This window comes from Mustela putorius, unplaced genomic scaffold (assembly GCF_011764305.1).
Source record: "Mustela putorius furo isolate JIRA1106 unplaced genomic scaffold, ASM1176430v1.1 tig00003972_pilon_pilon_pilon, whole genome shotgun sequence".
Lineage (NCBI taxonomy): Eukaryota > Metazoa > Chordata > Mammalia > Carnivora > Mustelidae > Mustela > Mustela putorius.
In genome coordinates this window covers 8,693,280-8,714,647 of record NW_025422115.1, presented here as the reverse complement: position 1 = coordinate 8,714,647, position 21,368 = coordinate 8,693,280, and the positions used below count along the sequence as shown (strand labels likewise).

The 21,368-nt window shown below is 40.2% G+C and overlaps 1 protein-coding gene across 1 annotated transcript in view; it reads left to right on the top strand.

Annotated features, from left to right (window-relative positions):
- TRPM1 (transient receptor potential cation channel subfamily M member 1) overlaps positions 1-21,368 on the top strand; it is a 95,605-nt gene that overhangs the window by 54,710 nt on the left and 19,527 nt on the right. The window contains exons 19-27 of the mRNA XM_045070417.1: positions 5,888-6,010; positions 6,206-6,337; positions 8,461-8,589; positions 10,873-11,124; positions 12,283-12,457; positions 14,030-14,050; positions 14,923-15,067; positions 16,400-16,602; positions 17,243-17,375. Of these exons, the coding sequence (XP_044926352.1) occupies positions 5,888-6,010; positions 6,206-6,337; positions 8,461-8,589; positions 10,873-11,124; positions 12,283-12,457; positions 14,030-14,050; positions 14,923-15,067; positions 16,400-16,602; positions 17,243-17,375 (1,313 nt within the window). The remainder of the gene's footprint in view (positions 1-5,887; positions 6,011-6,205; positions 6,338-8,460; positions 8,590-10,872; positions 11,125-12,282; positions 12,458-14,029; positions 14,051-14,922; positions 15,068-16,399; positions 16,603-17,242; positions 17,376-21,368) is intronic.

Below are 21,368 nucleotides of genomic sequence, written 5' to 3'. Positions count from 1 at the left end.
ATGTAAAAAAGACCATTTGATCTCTGATGCCAAGAACATGATCCTTCAGGGGTGCCAGAATTCTACATTAAAATTGCCATATGGCCGTGCAATAAACAATATTTATACAGTACTTAAAACGGAAATGCTTTTTCTTGGTTTTCAGCTTTTAGAATAGTTCCACAGGCGAAGCCTTCCGTGAAGGCTCAAGAAAGATTCCCAAACAGGATACAAAAGTCACCAAGTATGAAAATACAGAAGCAAAGGCACTGCTTGGGAAAACTGGGTGATGGAAGGAGAAAGGAGGGTGGTGAGAAGGACAGTGACCCGTATTATAAAGCAGGCAATCGAGGGCGCCTGGAAGGCTCAGTGGGTGAAGCCTCTGCCTTCGGCTCAGGTCATGATCCCACGGTTCTGGGATGGAGCCCCGCATCCATCCGGGCTCTCTGCTCAGCAGGGAGCCCGCTTCCTCCTCTCTCTCTGCCCGCCTCTCTGCCTACTTGTGATCTCTGCCTGTCAAATAAATAATAAATAAAATCTTTTTTTTTTTTTTTAGATTTTATTTATTTATATTTGACAGAGAGAAATCACAAGTAGATGGAGAGGCAGGCAGAGAGAGAAGGAAGCAGGCTCCCTGCTGAGCAGAGAGCCTGATGCGGGACTCGATCCCAGGACCCTGAGATCACGACCCGAGCCGAAGGCAGCGGCTCAACCCACTGAGCCACCCAGGCGCCCTAAAATCTTTTTTAAAAAGTGAAAAATAAAGTGGGCAATCAAGAGTATCGAAAGTTGCTGAGACAAGAGATAAGGATTTCAGTTTATGACAAAGGCATCTTCGTAGGAACTGAAAATATTCCTGTGCCTATTAAAAATGGAGCAGAAGAATAGGATGTCAATATATTACAAAGAAACAGCAGTATCAAATATCACTCAGGTTGTTAAAAATGTGAAATTGTTATCAGTAAGGATGAAAACCAGGAAAAGTTCAAAGTGATTATCTTAATATATAATTCAGAGATTTCTCTTGAAGTCAAATGATTTGAAATTGTGTTGAAAAGACACATTCCAATACTGAATTTATCAACCCAGGAGAGCCAACATCAACACACATTTTTAAATTAGTGGATTTTAGTGAAAAAGAAAAAACCTTCCGGGCATCCAGGCAAAACACAACCACAACAACAACAAGATTATTGTCAGACTTCAACAGCAGCCACTTGTGTCAGGGAGAAAAAAATGGAGTGTATCATATAAAGATACTCCCAGAAGAAAAATGACAGGCCAGGATTTTATATCCCCAAAAGTGACTGTTAAATATAAAGGGTACATACTAACTCTTACCAACAGGCAAGAACAGCAGGAAATACAGTTCCTAGGAGGCCATTCTGAAGACTCTATTAGGAGAATGAGGTTCCAAGAACCAAAATAACCAGAGAGGCATCAGTGTAAGGACTAGTTGTAAGCCTCAGATAGATTATTTATTTACAGTGCTGAGACTGGGGGAGGGCAAGAAGGAGACAGCATAATATGTAATGGCTATGTGTTCTGATAACGTAGATATAATAATTATTTTCAAAAGGAGGAGATAATCAGAGCACCTGTGCAAAGAAATTACTGATTTCTTTTTTTTTTAAGATTTTATTTATTTATTTGACAGACAGAGATCACAAGTAGACAGAGAGGCAGGCAGAGAGAGAGGGGGAACCAGGCTCCCCACTGAGCAGATATGGGGCTCGATGCCAGGACCCTGAGATCATGACCCGAGCCGAAGGCAGAGGTTTAACCCACTGAGCCACCCAGGTACCCCCCAAATTACTGTTTTCAATAATCATAATTGATTATAGTAGTATTATCATTGTTATTCTGAAACTATAAAGTTAAAGCAACTGAGTAGTGAGGGATATTTTAATTCTAACATCGTATCAGGCCTTGAGAACTAGGACTCAGTGTGGAACAAAAGGAAAGAAACATGGCTACAGTCTAAAAGGGGCAAGCAGAAGCCTATAGTATTTAACTGGAAGCATCAATATGAACTTATTCCGTCTCTCACCAATGAAAAGCCTAGAAACAATGGCCTCCCCCAAAGTCACAGACATCTCCAATGCCCAGACTATGGTCTTAAAATAAATTCCCCACTAACTTGAGACAGAATTTCTTAGAGAAATGGTTCACTCCAGATCTGGAGATCCGGAAATGTACAAGATAAGCCCTGAACATCTTCACACATCAGATGGCAAAGAAACTCTCAAAGACCAGTACGGCAAGAACTAGGAGACCAGGAGCCCACTTGAAGGGGCTTCCACTGGCAAAGATGGGACAATTGGGCTTTCAATAACATTCCTAATAGCAATAGATGGAAGCATATCGTACATGTTTAAATCCATGAGTTTATAATCATATGCTATTACTTTAGTGGATGATAAGAAACCAAGTCATTATCTGGAAGATAGCTGAATAAGAATTAAACATTTAGCCCACATTTCCTACATGATCAAAACCATGGGTAACCACTGAGAGATGAAGCGAAATGTGAAAGTCCAACTAAAAATTTAAAAATGGGGCGCCTGGGTGGCTCAGTTGGTTAAGCATCTGCCTTCTGCTCAGGTCATGACTTGGGTTCCAGAGATGGAACCCCACATCAGGATTCCTGCTCAGCAGGGGAGTCTGCTTCTCCTTCTGTCCCTCCCCTCTGCTTGTACTTATAGTCTAGCTTTCAAATAAATAAACAAAATATTTTTTTAATTTTTATAAACATATAATGTATTATTAGCCCCAGGGGTACAGGTCTGTGAATCACCAGGTTTACACACTTCACAGCACTCACCATAGCACATACACTCCCCAATGTCCATAACCCCACCACCCTCTCCCTACCCCCCTACCCCCAACCCCCTCAGTTTGTTTTGTGACATTAAGAGTATCTTACAGTTTGTCTCCCTCCCGATCCCATCTTTAAAAAATATTTTTTAAAAAATAAATGATAGAGTTAGAATATCACCAATTCTCAACACCTTTCTCTCAACTAACAAATCTAATAGGGATCAGTGGCCCCTAAAATCACCAAGAGCTTCCTGATGAAAGAACACATTATCTACATTCTCAACAAGGGGCTTGAACCTGGGTCTGGTCAATAAAAGTATATTGTGAAAAGCAAAAAGATAAAGTTGAGATTAATTTTAGTATTTATTTAAACCATTATATACAAAATATTATCGTTTTGACATATCAATAGGAAAAAAAATCATCAATGAGATCGTTAATATTCTGTTTCTGTTCTAAGTCTTTGAAATCTGATGAGTACTTTGCACTTCTGATTTAGACCAACCCCATTTCAAATACTCCATAGCAACCTGTGACTCATGGACCCCAAACTGGACAAGCCAGGTCTAGGAATGCATGCTCAGGAGATAAAGCTGTAAAAGAACGGAAGGAACCTGTTCCTTTCAAGTCATGATGGAGGTCCCTCTGGAGATGGGCTTGTGATGCAGATGGGGTACATGAAGGGGCTTCTGCACCTACCAACTTTATCACTTGCGTGGGTTACAAGGATGCTCACCTTATGATGATTCATTAATCTCTGCCTTTGTGTGTGTGTGTGTGTGTGTTTTGTATTTGTGTTTTGTTTTATGATAAAAAAAATATTTACAAGTTTGCCTCTGGGGAATAGGATTTGAGAAGAAGAGAGATGTGGCAGGGGACCTTCTCTTTTCACTCTGAGTCCATCCAGGACATTCAGATGTTCAATCATGTGCCCATGTTCTTTGATTTTTAAAACAAACAAACAAATAAATAAATATATAAATAAAATTCAGAAAAGAGACCCAAGAAAGTTGATTAAGCTTCAATCACTTCCTTTTTTTCCCACTTAATTCTTCTCTTAAATATTATGTATGCCAAGAGGTATCCATAATTTTAAGCACCAAATTTCTACATTGGGAGCCTGAAAATATACTTATTTTAAAGCAATAATGGTCTGGATCATTCTTTTTTGTTGTTCTTTTAAACTTAACTTTCTAAGGTAGTTAATATGATATGCACAAAAATTAAAACAAAGCTATTTAAAAGGATAAATGACAAGTCTCCCTCCTACACCTGCCCTCGTCTGACCTGTTCCCACCCAGCAGCAATCACGATACTCATTCCTTGTGTGTCCTTCCATATATAAAGCTACTAGGAGTGACCATTCTCTTTGTAGCCTCTTTTTCACAGGAGCTGCCATACTCACTCTTTAGTACCTTGCTTTTGCACGTTAATCTGGGAGCTCTTTCCATATCATTATATAGGAAGTTCTTGTTCTTTCCCAGCTGGGTTGTATCCCATTATTTCAGATTAAAACTTAGTCAGTCCCCTCTGAGCCCATGGAGGGCACTCCTGTCTTGTGGTCTTGTGGTATCATACCCACTGCCACAGTGAATGCGCTTGGACACAAATCGTGTCTCATATATCTGTTAGATAAATGTTCAGAAGTGGAATTGGTGGCCCCTTGGGGATAGGTGCTTGCAACTTGGATAGGTTTGACCAGCCTCCCTCCCTGGGGATGGTTCCAATTTACACTTCCACCGACAATGTAGGAGAATGTCTGTTTTCCCACAGTCTCCCCAACACAGCGGCGGTGGGGGGCGGAGTAAACTTTTGAATTTTTCTAATCTGATGTTAAACAACAACACCCTTGTGTAGTTACTGTGCATTTATCTTATGAGTGAGGGTGAGAACATTTTCCTCTCGGTACCAATGTCTCCGTTCACAGCATTTGCCTATTTTTCTGTTGGATTGTTGGAATTATTTTCTCAATTTCTAGGAACTTTGATTTTTTTAATAGTTTCTTTTATTTTACTAATTGTTTTTTAATTAAGGTATAATTGCTTCTTGATTTGTGGGCATAGTTAGAAAGGTCTTCCTCCAACCATCCTTTTTCTAAGAAATTCTCACATGTTTTTTGTAGTTTTTTTCACATTCTTCCCATACCACCACCTTTTTTTTTTTTTTTCTTTTGTGAAATCTTTAATCTTTCATTTAGGCTGGGCAGAGGTAGAATCCCCCTTAATTGTGTTCTGGATAATCATGCAGTTTCTCAATACCACTTTTATTAAATAGTCCTTCTTTATTCTTCCAATTTGAGGTGGTACTTTTACCTTATACTAATTTTCGATGTGTATTTGAATCTATTTCTGGACTTTCTATTCTATTCCTTTGTTTGTTCTATCCATGCACCTATATCGTACTATCTTAATTATGGATTTTTTAATTGTATATACTTTTTAATATATGGTAGAAATAACCCCTTTGTAGTGTTCTTAATAATGGATCACTGAGGGAGCACTCAAACTCAGCACTGAACATTGGGAACAGATTTCTGTATTGGTGGTACACATCACAGCACCGATAAAAATGACAACAAAGTTTTCCATCCATGGGCCAGGCCATCCTTTTGTCTAGATCTAGCCCAAATTACATTTGTCTTTTAATTCTTGATCCATACATTCACATTTACATCTAAGTCATTTCTATATAAAATATTTTCTACCTACTTTACTAAAGGTATTATTATCTATTTATTCTCACTCATATTATTATGTTTTAATTTAATGATTTACCTTCTTTGAAACTCAATGTAAGCTCTCTGCTTTTTAAGACAGGATTCCACACAATACTGTTTGCTGTCTCTCTGAAATAATTTGGTCAAAGTTCTTAAATTTTTCACAGTCTGCAACTCTGCCAATATGTCAAAGCACGTAAGCCACAGAACATCAGAGCAGTGACAAAGCTCTTCTAGAACTGCTCAATTTATTGAGTAACAATGAAGGTCATAATTTAAAATTTTTACATATACTAGGATCATTTTCTAGAATTGCCAGAGCTTAAAAATCTAAAAATCTTTAAAAAAAATTTTTTTTCTCATTCTATGTAGGTTATAATGGGGATTCTTTTCCCCCCTACCATCTTGTTTTTGGAGTTTCGCACATATGATGACTTCTCATATCAGACATCCAAGGACAACGAAGACGGCAAAGAGAAAGAGGAGGAGAATGTGGTTGGTGCCGCCCTTGATTGCAACAGTATCCGTTACGCTCATGCTCAAAATTGTTGAGACTTCTCTTGCCATGAGTTCAGAAATCACAATAATGGGGGAACTCGGTGTAATTCTTTATTTTTGAAGACGTCTATCTGTTAACTGCTGTGCACTTCCCATTTAGCAACCTGCTTGCTGTGTGCCGTTGTTTTGCAGGATGCGAATGCAGACACTGGTTCAAAAAAGGGTGATGAGGAAAATGAGCACAAAAAGCAAAAGAGCATCCCCATAGGAACGAAGATCTGTGAATTCTATAATGCTCCCATTGTCAAGTTCTGGTTCTATACGGTAAGGCTTCCTCATTAGCGTTTGCTAAGTGTTGAATACACAGAATTGTGAGACTTGAGAAACGTGTCAAACATGTCAAAGGCTTTTTAACAGATGTTTTAAAGTTCACAGAATTAAAACGAATTATGAAAACAAAACCAGGACTGATTCAAATCTTCAGCTGAAACTGTATCTGGGATCTTGTCCTATATTTACATGCATGTAGGTATATGGCCTTCCTAGCCCCAAATACACCACCTTGTAAAACAAAACAGTCCTGTTTGCTTAAGATGAAGGATTTTTTTTTAAATGCCTTTGGTAATAAAAACTTAGAGAAATACAGTTTTATTTTTAAACCAACAAAGATGACTCATGATTTAAACAGCAAACTCATAGGTGCCATTTTCCCCCCATAATATTAGTGGGGTTACCAAAGCAGTGTGGTTGAACCCAGATCACAAACTCCTAGAACAGGGGAGCAAGTCAAGTCTTCTCCACTCTGAAATGCACACCCAACTGACCACTGCTTGGCTGCACACTCTCTTCCAGATGCCTTTGGTGGCCACTATCTCCCCATCCCCAAGAGTGAGGCAAGAGTGTTACATCTGTAACAAGATGTGTAACAATAAGAGTGTTAATCTGGAGCATCTTGTTACATCTGTAACAAGAGTGGCCCTGGCTTTACACGTGCCTGCTTATGACTCTCACAGATAGGCTCTGGCTGCAGGAGGACCCAGCAGGCAAGCAGAGGCTCCAACAACCATTGCAGGCTGGGGAGGGTGCTACAAGACCTGGGGCATGAAGTCCCAAGCACCAAGCTACAGCCTACACCAGGCAGGTCCTGGCATGGTTCCATTTGGGACCAGGCAGGAGCAGGTGATGGGAGGTGAGGGATGGGTCCGAGGCTGTAAATGGAACATTAGGCCATAGGGTAGGCAGTAGGCAGAGGAAGTCTGCGTGGGGAATCAGATCAGCTGTGGACCTGGACACCGAACCTTCTGGTGGCCACAGCTGGTGATGAGAGAAGCCACTGCTACCCACCTGCTCTGGTCAGAACCAGCGGAGTACTGCTGATACACCTGGCCTGCAAGAGAACCCAGCACAGGGCAGAGCCAGGAGGCAGAGGAGCCCCAGTGTCACCCTGCACCTCTGAATACTATCTCTGGCCTGTGGGAGGACATCGCACATTTTAGAGTTTCCCAGGGGATTCTGATGAAGCCCAATTTTCCGATCTGCTTCTAATCCTTCTGCAAAGAATAAATCATGGGTGCAAGGGATTTTACCTATATTACCGGTAAAGATTATACAACCGGGAGGGCTAGAAGGTGAATTAAAAAAAAAAAACAAAAACTAACAACAACAACAAAAAAAACCCTGCTACATCACAAATACACAATTGCTAGAACAACCCCCTCCTATCACACAACCCCACTGCCATAAGTCCTGAAGAGCCCTGAGCCAGCAAGAGGACCTGGAGGTGAAGTTTCATCCACTCCACAGTGAATCGCCTCAGACAATCAACTTCAGATCACCTGCCTCCACCCCATGCCTCATTCCCATATGTCTCCAAACTCTGCATCTTTTCTTGCCACAAAGATAGGGAGCACGTTGTGGCCACAGCAAAGACTAGATATGTAGATCCTAATTGTGGGGACTCCAGACAGCTTTGTGCACCTGGGCAGACAGCTTTCACTCCCCCGCTTCTAACCTCCCATATCTGTCGGCAGGGTAAAGATTGAAGAGGGAAATTTGCAAAGCAGGGAGAATAAGTAACATTTTCCAACTTCCAGGAATGTAGAAGACACATCAGTAAAATATTAAAAATTTCCCCATCTATCATAATTTTGTGCAGCTCCATAATCCCCCCACAAGAGTGGTAGTGGCCAGAAATACATCTTCATGTAGAAAATGAAATGCCAGTGTCCTTATCATCCTAAAGCATACAATGCCTCCTGACCTGCCCCAAAGTTTATCTTCACTGGTGATGTGAACAGAAGGTTTCCTCTAGATGAGTCAGTCCAGTTGGAAATGCAAATTTTAGAAGACCTGTCAACCTGAAAATAGGATTTCAAAGTTGTTGGGTTTTTTTTCCCCCAGCATGTGTTATCTCCCCAAACACTGCTAACAGTTGTTCTGCCCTTCAGATATCATACTTGGGCTACCTACTGCTATTCAACTATGTCATCCTGGTGCGGATGGAACGCTGGCCCTGTCTCCAGGAGTGGATTGTCATCTCCTACATCGTGAGCCTGGCATTAGAGAAAATACGAGAGGTGATTATTCCAAAGTCCTGTCCCAGGCCCAGTGAACGCTGACTTCAATTCAGATATAGCTTCTTACTGCAAAAACACTTGATGCAAATTATGAGTGACATGATACCATGATATCATGGTACCTTTTTCTCTTTGGGGCTATCACAATCCCAAGTTTATTCCATTCCCTTGCTTAAGATGTCTATGTCCTCTGCTTCTGATTTGAATTTGTAGATCAAAACACAAAGCAGGGCACCTGGGTGGCCCAGTGGGTTAAGCCTCTGCCTTCTGCTCAGATTGTGATCTCAGGGTGCTGGTGTAGAGCCCCACATGGGACTCTCTGCTCAGCAGGGAGCCTGCTTCCTTCTCTCTCTCTGCCTGCCTCTCTGCCAACTTGTGAGCTCTCTGTCTGTCAAATAAATAAATAAAATCTTTAAAACACACACACACACAAAGAATAATAAGCGATGTTTAGTAGTAAAAACCATCTCAGGTCCTGTAAAAGCAATAATCAATGCTGCCAGGAGATAAACCAATTACTAAAACAGGGTACAAATTTTGGCTGTTTACTGGGAACTGAAACTAAAAACAAAGAGAGACCCAAGATGATGTTTTACCTACAACTTAGGACTCAGAATCATGACTCCCTGTCACCTGCAATGGGGACTCTACCTTCTTATTAAGGAAGAGCTCTCAGGAGATTCTGAGAGTATGGCAGAGGAAAGAAGGCCAGGCACTTTTCTTCAAGTTCTAACTCACTATATTAGCTTGTAAAGAGAAAGCTTACATCCAAGTAAAAAATGAATTTGAACTGGAAGAGCACACAGAAGCCTTTCATATGTCTCTTCCAACTAATACAGACCCAGTACTATTATTTTGCCATTGTTATTAACCCTTTCACCGAACTGAAAACAAACAAACTAACTAATTAATAAACAAACAAACTAATTAATAAACAAACAAAAAACCACTACTGGCAACTCCTTCCCAGCCAGGTAGTTTGATGTTGTCAGTCTAATGAGAGCCTGAGACACAAAAAAGTGCAGAAGCCAACATCTTTCAACCCATCTCCTTTGCTACTAGTCTTTCTTTTCCAGGTGGCTTCAACAAAGTCTGCAGGTGTTACCACTGGGATTCCCCAAGTGGCCTGCCATGCCATCCCCATGCCACCATGAGCACCAGCCATGTGCTACTGTACTGCTCTTTTTTTTTTTAATATTTTATTTATTTATTTGACAGACAGAGATCACAAGTAGTCAGAGAGGCAGGCAGAGGAGGAGGATAGGAAGCAGGCTCCCTGCTGAACAGATCAAGCCCCGATGCAGGGCTTGATCCCAGGACCCTGAGATCATGACCTGAGCCTGAAGGCAGAGACTTAACCCACTGAGCCACCCAGGCGCCCCTGTTAAATGTTTTTAATTTTACCCTGAGGAAGTAGTGATTTTTAATCAGTGGTGGGGTTCTTTTTAAGATTTATTTGAGATTTTTTTTTTTATTTATTTATTTGACAGACAGAGATCACCAGCAGGCAGAGAGGCAGGCAGAAAGAGAGGAGGAAGCAGGTTTCCTGCCAAGCAGAGAGCCCGATGATCCCAGGACCTCGAGATCATAACCTGATTTATTTGAGAAAGAGAGTGTGCATGGGGGAAGAGGCAGAGGGAAAGTCTCAAGCAGACTCCCTGCAGAGCACAGAGCACAACACTGAGCCCAGGGCTCAGGGCTCAGGATCCTGAGATCGTGACCTGAGCCATAATCCAGAGTCAGATGCTTAACTGACTGAGACACCCAGGAACCCCAAATAAATGGTGATTTTTAAAGAGTAATATCTCAAGGAGGAGAAAACTCATTTAACCTTCCCCTCACTTCTCATATCTAAGTTGCAAAGGAATTGTGGCAAACAAACAGCTAGCCCAATTCTGCCATCTCCACCTTTCGTGAGACCACCTGGGTGTATCTCCGCTGTAGACTTTCCTCCTGGACTAATTCTGGAACGTGGGCTGACGGGCACATATCCAGAGAATTAAAAAGAAATCTAGAGGCAGCTGCTTTAATTTCACCCAGAAGGACATAATTTGGAAGGCATTTCCTGAGAATTTGTGAAACACTGCATCTAGGAATATAGAGGATTCCGTGGAATTTCCCTTTCGAGATATCTTTCTCCATCTGAGAAGATTAGTTTAAAGGTCTTAAGTAGGAAATGGGACCAGATGCCCTGGAATGTTCCACCAGTCCTATCTTTCCAAGATTCGAAGAGGTTTCCAACACAGCACTCCCTGTTTATTGTTCTTTGGCAATTGTTTTCAGATCCTCATGTCAGAGCCAGGCAAACTCAGCCAGAAAATAAAAGTTTGGCTTCAGGAGTACTGGAATATCACGGATCTTGTGGCCATTTCCACGTTCATGATTGGAGCAATCCTTCGCCTACAGAAGCAGCCATATATGGGCTATGGGCGAGTGATCTACTGTGTGGATATCATCTTCTGGTACATCCGTGTCCTGGACATCTTTGGTGTCAACAAGTATCTGGGGCCCTATGTGATGATGATTGGAAAGATGGTTAGTACTGGCATCCCATTAGGAGATAGGGATGTTGTGGTTGTGGTGAAGACCTGAGACCAGGCCTTGAGTGTGGCTTTGTTAAGTTTCATTTAGTCTTTCCTTTGCAGTTGGTTTTTTGCAGGAAACATTTTTGCTTTAAAATACATAGTTTTCCTACATGTTAATACTGCATGTATATGTATATACCCAGTATATACTACTTTATATAGAGAAATATATCTACTGTATATATGTACAATACTAATATTATATATGTATACGTATGTGTGTATATATTATATATACATATTATATATATGTATATATATACATATATATATCACAATATTCTGGCTCTAACATAGGATGAAAGCCAGAAACACATGGGGCCTAGGGTCACACCCCCTCCTGTATTCCAAACAGTCTTCAGCCCATGTACTCTGGCCTGGAGTGGGCACAGGCAATTCATGTTATAAAGGCCAAGACAAATCCGTGGCAACATTTCTTCCAGATTAAATCATACAATATGAAAGAAAAAAAGAAATGAGGCAGCAGACCATCCTTATATCACCTAAAATAGCTTCAGTGTTAGGACTGGTCCCAGAGGAAAGGAAATCTCTTAAGTTTAGGAATAACTCTTTATAGCACAAGCCATTTTGAGTGAAGGAATATATGGTTTAGCTTATCCTGGCAAGGGCTCTCATCTTCAGGGATATCCAAAATTGGGAATTACACCAGTTCAGTATCCACAGTAACCAGAGCATTGCTCACTGTAACCACGCAGCATTTGTGTAATGAATGAATAAATATTCTGTACTCTCAATTCATTTTCTTGTTCCTTTCTTAGATATCTCCTCCTCTGTCTCCCTGAAAAATTCCCAGGTTTACCCCCTAATTCTTCCGTTTCTCTATTTGCTGTTGTTAAGAGAGGAATATTTGTTTATGGGCAACAAAAGCAGAAAAGAGTAAGAGCAAATGAGGAAGTCAGCATTCTAGGATAAGATGTATGTGTTGCGTAGCATATAAAAGCTAGGAGCCCATGGATGAGATGGAGAGAAAGGAAAGAGGCTCTTTTTCATCCTAATTAAACACTCATGAAGTCATCAAGGAGAGCAAAAGCAAGAGAACCTGGTCCATGAGTCAAAACAGTAAGAGACTCATTTTCTTTCTATTCAGATGATTGACATGCTGTATTTTGTGGTTATCATGCTGGTTGTGCTGATGAGTTTTGGAGTAGCCCGTCAAGCCATTTTGCACCCAGATGAGGAGCCTTCCTGGAAATTGGCCCGAAACATCTTCTACATGCCCTACTGGATGATCTATGGAGAGGTGTTTGCAGACCAGATAGACCGTAAGAATAGAATTGATAGTAAGATTCTCTTCCCTGCTTCTGAGGCAGATGATCAGTTCCAAATTAATGGAAGAGCATGTGTTAATTTGGAAATGAATTACTTTTTATTCTGCCACAAGCATCAAATTATTTTATGAAGGAATAAGTGCAGAATATGCAATGTGGATTTTTGAGCCATCAGTCATTTCTTCTATTCTAAAAACCATTAACCAGAATTTCGAAAGAGTCTCCCATTCTTTTAGCTGGACCTGGTGAACATCTTATCCTGTGAATATAATCCCAGTGCCAATATCCCAATATTTCTTCAACCTAAATCTCTTTCTACCCCAAGACAGAATGGGTAGTGTTATTCCAATAGACTGAGATGGTAAGCATGACAGCGTGACTGGTGCCTTGAGTCACCCTCGTCTTCAGGCTTCTTCGAAGCCCATGATCCACATGGCTATCAATTTCCTCTTCACTTATGGGGTTCAATTTTTCAAAAATTTTATTATCAACAATAATCTGAATGTTAGCCGAGGAATTTCTGAGGGGCACAGGACCCAGCTCCTCTCCAGGCTGAGCTGCCAGGTCATGGTGTCTCTTGTGTCATAGGAAGTAAAGCTCAAATGTTCTTATACCTATTTCACCTGACCAGTTAATGTCCCACAGATGAATGAGGCTCTTCACACCTGTTTTTGTGTCCAGAGCCATACCTTCATTTGTATGTTGTGCTCTGTCACAGAGATACAGATACAACAGCACATCTGCTATTTCCAGTATTCTGCTTCTTGGGCATAGATGGTCTTGAACATCCTCTTCTTGTATGAAATGCAGGATTCTCAGTATATCTCCTGCCACTGGTTTAGACTGATAACTAGTTCAACCAATGCCCTCTACCTAGCTTTTATAATGTGATTCCGAACACATCATTACCACCTGTACATCTCAAAGTCAATTGTTGAATGTGTTTGTACGTTGGTAAACTGAAACATAAAAATCTAACTTGCTTTCATAAGAATAGTTGCTTCAGTAAATGTATGATCCAGACATAGATTGTGGTATTTTTATTTTTTATTATTGAATTGGGTAATAAGAAGATAAAGAGACAAATGAGGCTATTTTCAGTAACACTATTAAATGTTAGGTTTTGATTCTTGATCTGATTATTGCATAATAATTTTTCACTTATTTGTGCTTATGAGGTTTTTGAATTGGGCTATGGAGAATGCCTGATTAGTTAACCAGTTGGTTAAAATGATCATCTGCCAGTAGCCTCATATCTTTTTCACAGTATTGTTAACTAGTTAGCTTTTTATTGTTTATGACATATGGTAAAATCAATATTCATGAAATATATATGAATTTTCTAGAATTAATAATGTATACAATTTCATCTAAATAGACCACTGCTTCCAAGTGTGAATCTATAATTCCCAAACTTGAGTACTTTGCATTTTGTGACAACCAAAACCATTCTTGTCTTGTTAATCATTTGTTTTACTTTTTTCTCAACTGTCATCTTATTTTCTTTCCTCCCTTCCTGTCACACCTAAAAAACCCCCAAAACCCTGCTTTCCAATTGCTCTATAGTCTACGCCATGGAAATTAATCGTAAGTTTACACAGAATTGATGACTTCACTCCATGAAGTGTGTGTATTAATCAGTCTCTCCCTTAGCTAATTACTGACAGCCTTACACTGGTTTTAAATACCTCTCTTGTTTTCTGGTATCAGAAACAAGGTTTGTTGTTTGTTTGTTTGTTTGTTTGTTTTCGGTGTCAGAAAACAAGAGAGGTTTAAACTGTGAGTAAGTAAAAAGTAGGTAGACTATAAATTCACGGACATTACTTCACTGATCACTGTTGGGATCATTCTATTTTTTAGTTCAGGACATAGGTTCTATAGAATCAAAGTGGTATTTTGAATGAACTGAGAGAAAGAAAAGGTGATTTTCCAAAAATGACACCAGAAACTTTGATTAATGGATTTGAGGGTAGGGGGCATCCTTAACTCATTCCTCATAACAAAATTATTGCTGAAGTTCATGTACAAGTGAAACCAAGGAGACAACATGAGGTGATGTTAAATAATCAGATTATCTATTATCCATTAGTAATTAGCTTGATAACAGTACAGAAAAAAAGATTTATCTGCTTAGAAATATAATTTCTAATGTATATGAAAAACGCAAATACAGAAATGGGAAAATGCTTAGAAATATAATTTCTAATGTATATGAAAAACGCAAATACAGAAATGGGAAAATGTTTATAAATACGTCAAGTCAAGAATGACTATCACGGAGTGCAGAAATGAGTTTTTTTTTCTTTGTATGAATTGATATTTTTCATATGGAATACTATTGCTTATGAAATCAGGGAAAAATCATCTTAAAAAAGAAATAGATTGTGTAATGGCATATGTAAGTTATTTATTCTATTCATTTTATGTAAAAAGTAAAAGAAGACAAACTTTTGTTTCAGCTCCTTGTGGTGACAACCAGTATGATGAGGAAGGCAAGCGGCTTCCTCCTTGTATCCCGGGTGCCTGGCTCACACCGGCCATCATGGCGTGTTACCTACTGGTGGCCAACATCCTGCTGGTGAACTTGCTTATTGCAGTTTTCAAGTATGTATTAAGGCTCTCGACTGCTTGCCTATTATTTATTGCATTACAGATTCCCAGTTTAATCTTGGAACACTCATGCGGCCATGGGTTTACACAGAATTTCAGTGGGGCTTTTAAATATGCAGAGTTTTTGCAATCTCTTTCATTCAAATTTAATCAGCCTTCATGTATTCGTGAATCAAAAGTTGACACTTAAATACATCAAAAATTTTTTTGATGGTTCAATATTTTATTTTTTTTTTGAAGTATAATTAACATACCGTGTTGTATCAGTTTCAGGTATAGAGTACAATGATACAATAATTCTGTGCATTACTCAGTGCTCAACAGGCTGTGATTAGTGTACTGTTAATCCCCTTTAATCCATTTCACCTATTCCCCCACCCACCTCCCCTCCGGCAACCACCAGTTTGTTCCCTGTGTTTAAGAGTCTGGGTTTTTTTTCTTTCTTTCATCTCTTTTTTCTTTGTTTGTTTTGTTTCTTATATTCCACATACTTATGAAACCATATGATATTTGTCTTTGTCTTAAATACATTTAAACTCAATCTTGGTTAGTATTTTAGCACTTAAACATGTATTTTAATCTGATGAAAATATTTCCTTAGATGAAAGTCTCCTGGAATAGGGAAGATTTGATCAAGGCATGCCTTTAATTCATTATCACAGGCACAGAAAGCAATGTCAACTTCATAAGCTTAACAATTATTGTGATATAATATAAAATGTTCTCCTAATTATTAACAGAATAGAAGATAAAATGGCCTTGGAAAGAGATGGCTTAAATTATAAAATCAAGTGTCTTGTAAAACTTGCCCATTTTGGCATGATGTGTTGAGCATGTAACCATGCTTAATTAATGATTTTTTTAAAAATTCTAGCTTCTAAGATGAAAATATAAGGGAAAAATACTTCACAGAAATATAGAATCTTAGAGATAATCAGGGCTTTGGAAAGAATCTGGTTCAAACTCTTATTCAAGTGTATTTCAGGTTTAAATACTTCAAAATGCTTAGCTGAATAGCTCCTACCTTTAAAAATATGAAATAATATTTTCTTGAGCATATGAATCAGTAGACTGTGGTATGGTGTCTCAAGAAAGCAGTAGGTAGCCATTTTAATATACTTAATCCTTAATTATTTATATAAGTAAAATGTCCTTGGGTGTAGATAATCCACAATGATAGATAAACCAAAAGGGTAATTCAGGAGTCAGTACTAAAGGGCACTAAAAGGTCCTTTCACTGTTTATTTTCATTTCGATGTGAGTGACTGATTGTCCTGGGAAATCAAAATGAAAAGCAAAATAACTAAACCTTTATTCTTTTTAAAGCAATACTTTCTTTGAAGTCAAGTCCATATCCAACCAGGTGTGGAAATTCCAGCGATATCAGCTGATAATGACATTTCATGACCGGCCAGTCCTACCTCCACCAATGATCATTTTAAGCCACATCTATATAATCATCATGCGTCTCAGTGGCCGCTGTAGGAAGAAAAGAGAAGGGGACCAAGACGAACAGGATCGTGGGCTGAGTATGTACAGGACTCTTTCATTTCTATCCTGCACTAATTTCAAGAGGGTTCTAACTGGGTACCCTCCCAAAAATCTCGCTGAACTACTTAATTGTGGGAAAACATAACACCCAAGTCCAACTGCTGTTCTTTGCAGAACGCTTCTCATTTTATGTTGATTTTATTCCAGTTCTGTTAGTTGGTGAGTAATTCGTGTTACTGAAAGCTTGCTCATGAAGAGATTAGAAATCGAGAGAGTTCTTGAGAATGACTTGTCTGTATAAATTCAATGCCCCTTTAAGAATGTTTCCACCTGTTGCATCTCAAAAGGATAGGAAAATAATGCTGTTGACCTGACTCCATCCATAAGACAGATGCAACAGTTTCTCCAGTAAAGAGTACTTGGCTTCACTTTGCAAATAGCTGTAAGAGTTGTGTTTTGTGTTAAAAAGTGAGCCATTCTGCTCCAATGGGAAGATGACCGCAGCATACTGCAACCTGTTTGAGTAAAACAATTGGAGTAGTGGGAGAACCACCTACCAGTGTCGGGCAAAGGAGCTTAATTCCGGTTGGGTTGTGAAATTCACAATGGCGCAACTCAATTGATTCTTCGTGGACAGGGCTCATTTCTCACGTGGCAAACCCTTCTCCCTTCACGCAGAGCTGTTTCTCAGCGATGAGGAGCTGAAGAGGCTGCACGAGTTCGAGGAGCAGTGTGTCCAGGAGCACTTCCAGGAGAAGGAGGATGAGCAGCAGTCATCCAGCGACGAGCGCATCCGCGTCACTTGTGAGAGGTGAGCCCAGCGCGGGGCCAGGGCCCAGCCGCGGGCCGAGGGTGTGTGGGCCACTCTGCCCCATTCTAAGAGAGATGCCGATGTTCGTATAAATGTTCCCTCCAAGTTCTCTTGTTGGTTCACACTTTGGGTTCTTTCCGTGTTTTCTCCCAAAAGAGTGGGAAAATATCTCGTGTGAAAAGGTGATTGTAAATTGTATCTAGAAGTGAATGATGGGGTGTATTGCAAATACCCCAGACCCAAACTAAAGCAAACCAAAAGCCCCTGACAGTTCTTGCCCAGCCCCAGAGTGGGAGATTTGGCAGCAGGACCCTGCACGAATGAAGAGAAAAATCAGCTGCTGGGCTGTGTAAAGGCTAGGGAAGCGGTCTTTTGACTGGTGGTTACCTTTGTCAAGGATGGTATTCCCCTAGGGACTGACCTGCTCATCCCACCTTAATGTTCTTGTTGCTCCTTTCCCAGAATGCAGAATGTATGAACGAACACATGTGTGAGCCAATCTATGAATGAGCAAATGAAGGCAGGTGAGGGAGAACCAGAAGGGTGACATTTTCCAACCTTTTCATTATTGCTCCTCCTGCAGCTGAGAACGAGAAACCAGCGAAGGGTAGACAGGAACAATAAAAGCACACTATCTGTATTTTTTAATCACATAATTTTTTTTTTTTATTTCTTGCACAGAAAAAAATTTTTTATTTTTTATAAACATATATTTTTATCCTCAGGGGTACAGGTCTGTGAATCACCAGGTTTACACACTTCACAGCACTCACCAAATCACATACCCTCCCCAATGTCCATAATCCCACCCCCTTCTCCCAAACCCCCTCCCCCCGGCAACCCTCAGTTTGTTTTGTGAGATTAAGAGTCACTTATGGTTTGTCTCCCTCCCAATCCCATCTTGCAAGCTGGTGCAGCCACTCTGGAAAACAGCATGGAGGTTCCTCAAAATGTTGAAAATAGAACTGCCCTATGACCCAGCAATTGCACTATTGGGTATTTACCCTAAAGATACAAATGTAGTGATCCAAAGGGACACATGCACCCGAATGTTTATAGCAGCAATGTCCACAATAGCCAAACTATGGAAAGAACCTAGATGTCCATCAACAGATGAATGGATCAAGAAGATGTGGTATATATACACAATGGAATACTATGCAGCCATCAAAAGAAATGAAATCTTGCCATTTGCAACAACATGGATGGAACTAGAGCATATCATGCTTAGCGAAATAAGTCAAGCAGAGAAAGACAACTATCATATGATCTCCCTGATATGAGGAAGTGGTGATGCAACATGGAGGCTTAAGTGGGTAGAAGAAGAATAAATGAAACAAGATGGAATCACATAATTTTTAAGAAACTTTATCACTTCATAAAAGAAATGTTAGCTATTATTATTATTACTAAGACTGTGATCATTGATAAAACATCGTTCCAAAGAGTTTAACCAACAATGCAGGTAGAAGGATGACACCTACGGGAATTCTAGCTGATCATTCTGTCTTTCAGAATTACAGTTTCTTGGTACAACTACCTGTATATATTGATAAACATAAAGACATTCACAAGAATGTTTCAGCACACCATCCAATCAAGGGCCTCAACCACTACAACAGAATTTAATACCCTTGAAGTCTCCCTGCTGTACACATTCCAGCCAGTGACTCTGCCACAGCCCACAGCCTCCAGGTCTCTGGCCCATCTCCCCTCCTAGCCCTAGTCACCTTGTAATCCAGTCTACCAAATTCAAGGATAATCTGCACCAACTTTTGGCCTTAATAAGGCCCATTTTCAAAACTACTTTTAAATGCATCTTTTCTGTTTTAATAGTTACTGTTAAGCTTTCAAGATACAAAAATTATTTCTTCCTGAGAAAGAGAAGTTACTTCCATCTTAATAATCTAAAATCTCAATTTTTTAGTTAGACATTAACTTGGATTTAATCACGGCCAGTAATTTACAATGGAAATTGTGCTCTGTTTCACTCTGCTTCTGCCCCATCCCCCTTCCCCCAGCATTGTTTGGATTTTTACCGTTCTTGGAGCAAACCTCCAAGAATGTGGTTATCAGGTCACTACCAAACTGCATTTTCCTCTTGGGGCTTCGTGCACACGTAATAGGAATGAAAGTGTGCTGGGCAGTAAAAACATCTACTTCCCGTTTCTCTTGGCTGAGATCTCCGGGAGTGATTGGAGTACATTCCTGCCCCTCCGGTTCCCTTGTTGACCCTTTCAAGGCTGAATCACAGGTGAATATCAGAGACAAATGGAGGAGGAGGTTTGGGGAGAACGTACTTTTTCTTCACTCTTAACCTCAGGACATCTGAGGTCCTAAGGTGGAAGAATAGAAATAAAATTCGTTATTTTACCTAAATTTGACACCCGTGATAATTTTTTTTAAAAGATTTTATTTATTTATTTGACAGAGAGAAATCACAAGTAGATGGAGAGGCAGGCAGAGAGAGAGAGAGGGAAGCAGGCTCCCTGCTGAGCAGAGAGCCCGATGCGGGCCTCGATCCCAGGACCCTGAGACCATGACCTGAGCCGAAGGCAGCGGCTTAACCCACTGAGCCACCCAGGCACCCCCGTGATAATTTTTTAAATCAAATTTTTGAGTACTCATATATTTCTGCCATTTAAAAAAATCTACTTTATATGTTGGCTTATTTTCATTTTCCACATCACCATTTGCCATTTGATGATTCTCCTTATCATCCCCAGCACCATTCTATCTGCAGGATCTGGTTAGAAGTGAGTCTTCTAACCTCCTATGATGCGCTTGGCCTCAGTCCCTGCTGTTGGCTGGTAGCTTTCAAAACCTGAGCCAGCAATTTGCATGACTCAGTCTAACAAACGTGTTCACACAGGAAGTTTACATGCTTCTGCTCCTCCTTGCAGGGTGTTTTGAGGGCTTATGCGCAGGAACCAAATTCATGGCTTTCCCTTAACCTTTAGAGAGTAATATATGAAGTTCTAACAATTTCACCCAACTTCACCATTTCTTGAGATCTAACATTTAGTGTCCCAATCAGAGATTTACATTATGATCCAGTTTTTAATTAATACAGCCTTGAAGCAGGGTATTTGGCCCAAAGCCCCATGCAGCATATCCACTTAGCTGACTTACGGCAATGCACTGAAGGTTTTCCTCCCAAATTTGGACATCCTCTTGCATGCTCTGGGCTCTGAGAGTGGCACCACTAGCCATTTCATTTGACACTGTCAAATCATCAAATTCTGCTTTCTTCCCCCTGTGAATGAATCATGCCCCCCCCACATACACACACACTTCTTTCCTTCTCTACCACCAGTACACCAGTACAAGCTACCATCATTTTCCACCAGGATTCCTGTGGTTGCTTGGAGAGCATCTGAGCTCTCCATAATCATTTCCACTCTTTCAATTCATTGTGCACTCACTAGACTCGAATCCCATTGCATTGCTCCCCAACAGCTCTCTTTAAAAGTCTTTCAGTGGCTCCCATTGCTCCCAGCTCCAGTATCACCCTGGACTGCCCTCCCTTCATGCTTGGTTTGCCAGTCTTGTCAGCCTTCTTTCATTTCCTTAAAGTCACCACTCCCTTTCTGCCATAGGGGTTTTTGCACATGTTGTAACCTCTGTCTACGCATCCTTTGGATCTCTGCTCAAATGTCATTTCCTTCTGGAAAACTTCCCTGACTGCCTCACACCTTAGACTAGGTCAAGAAGCCTGCACATCTCCACATAGCAAGACCTTGAGTTTTTGAATGAAAGCATAAGTAAAAAGTTCTTGTTCTGACTTGAATGTAAATTTCCATCCTATCCTCAATGAATATCAAATAAGATACCAACTATGCTTCCTCTGGGTTTGTGACTTCGATTTCGCTATTGGCAACCAGGAAGAATTTCAATATACAAATGATTCTGCTACCCATAATTGTCAGAGAGAATCTTTAATATCAGCAACACCAAAACAACTGGTGATGTTGAAGGGTGTTATTTCTTTGC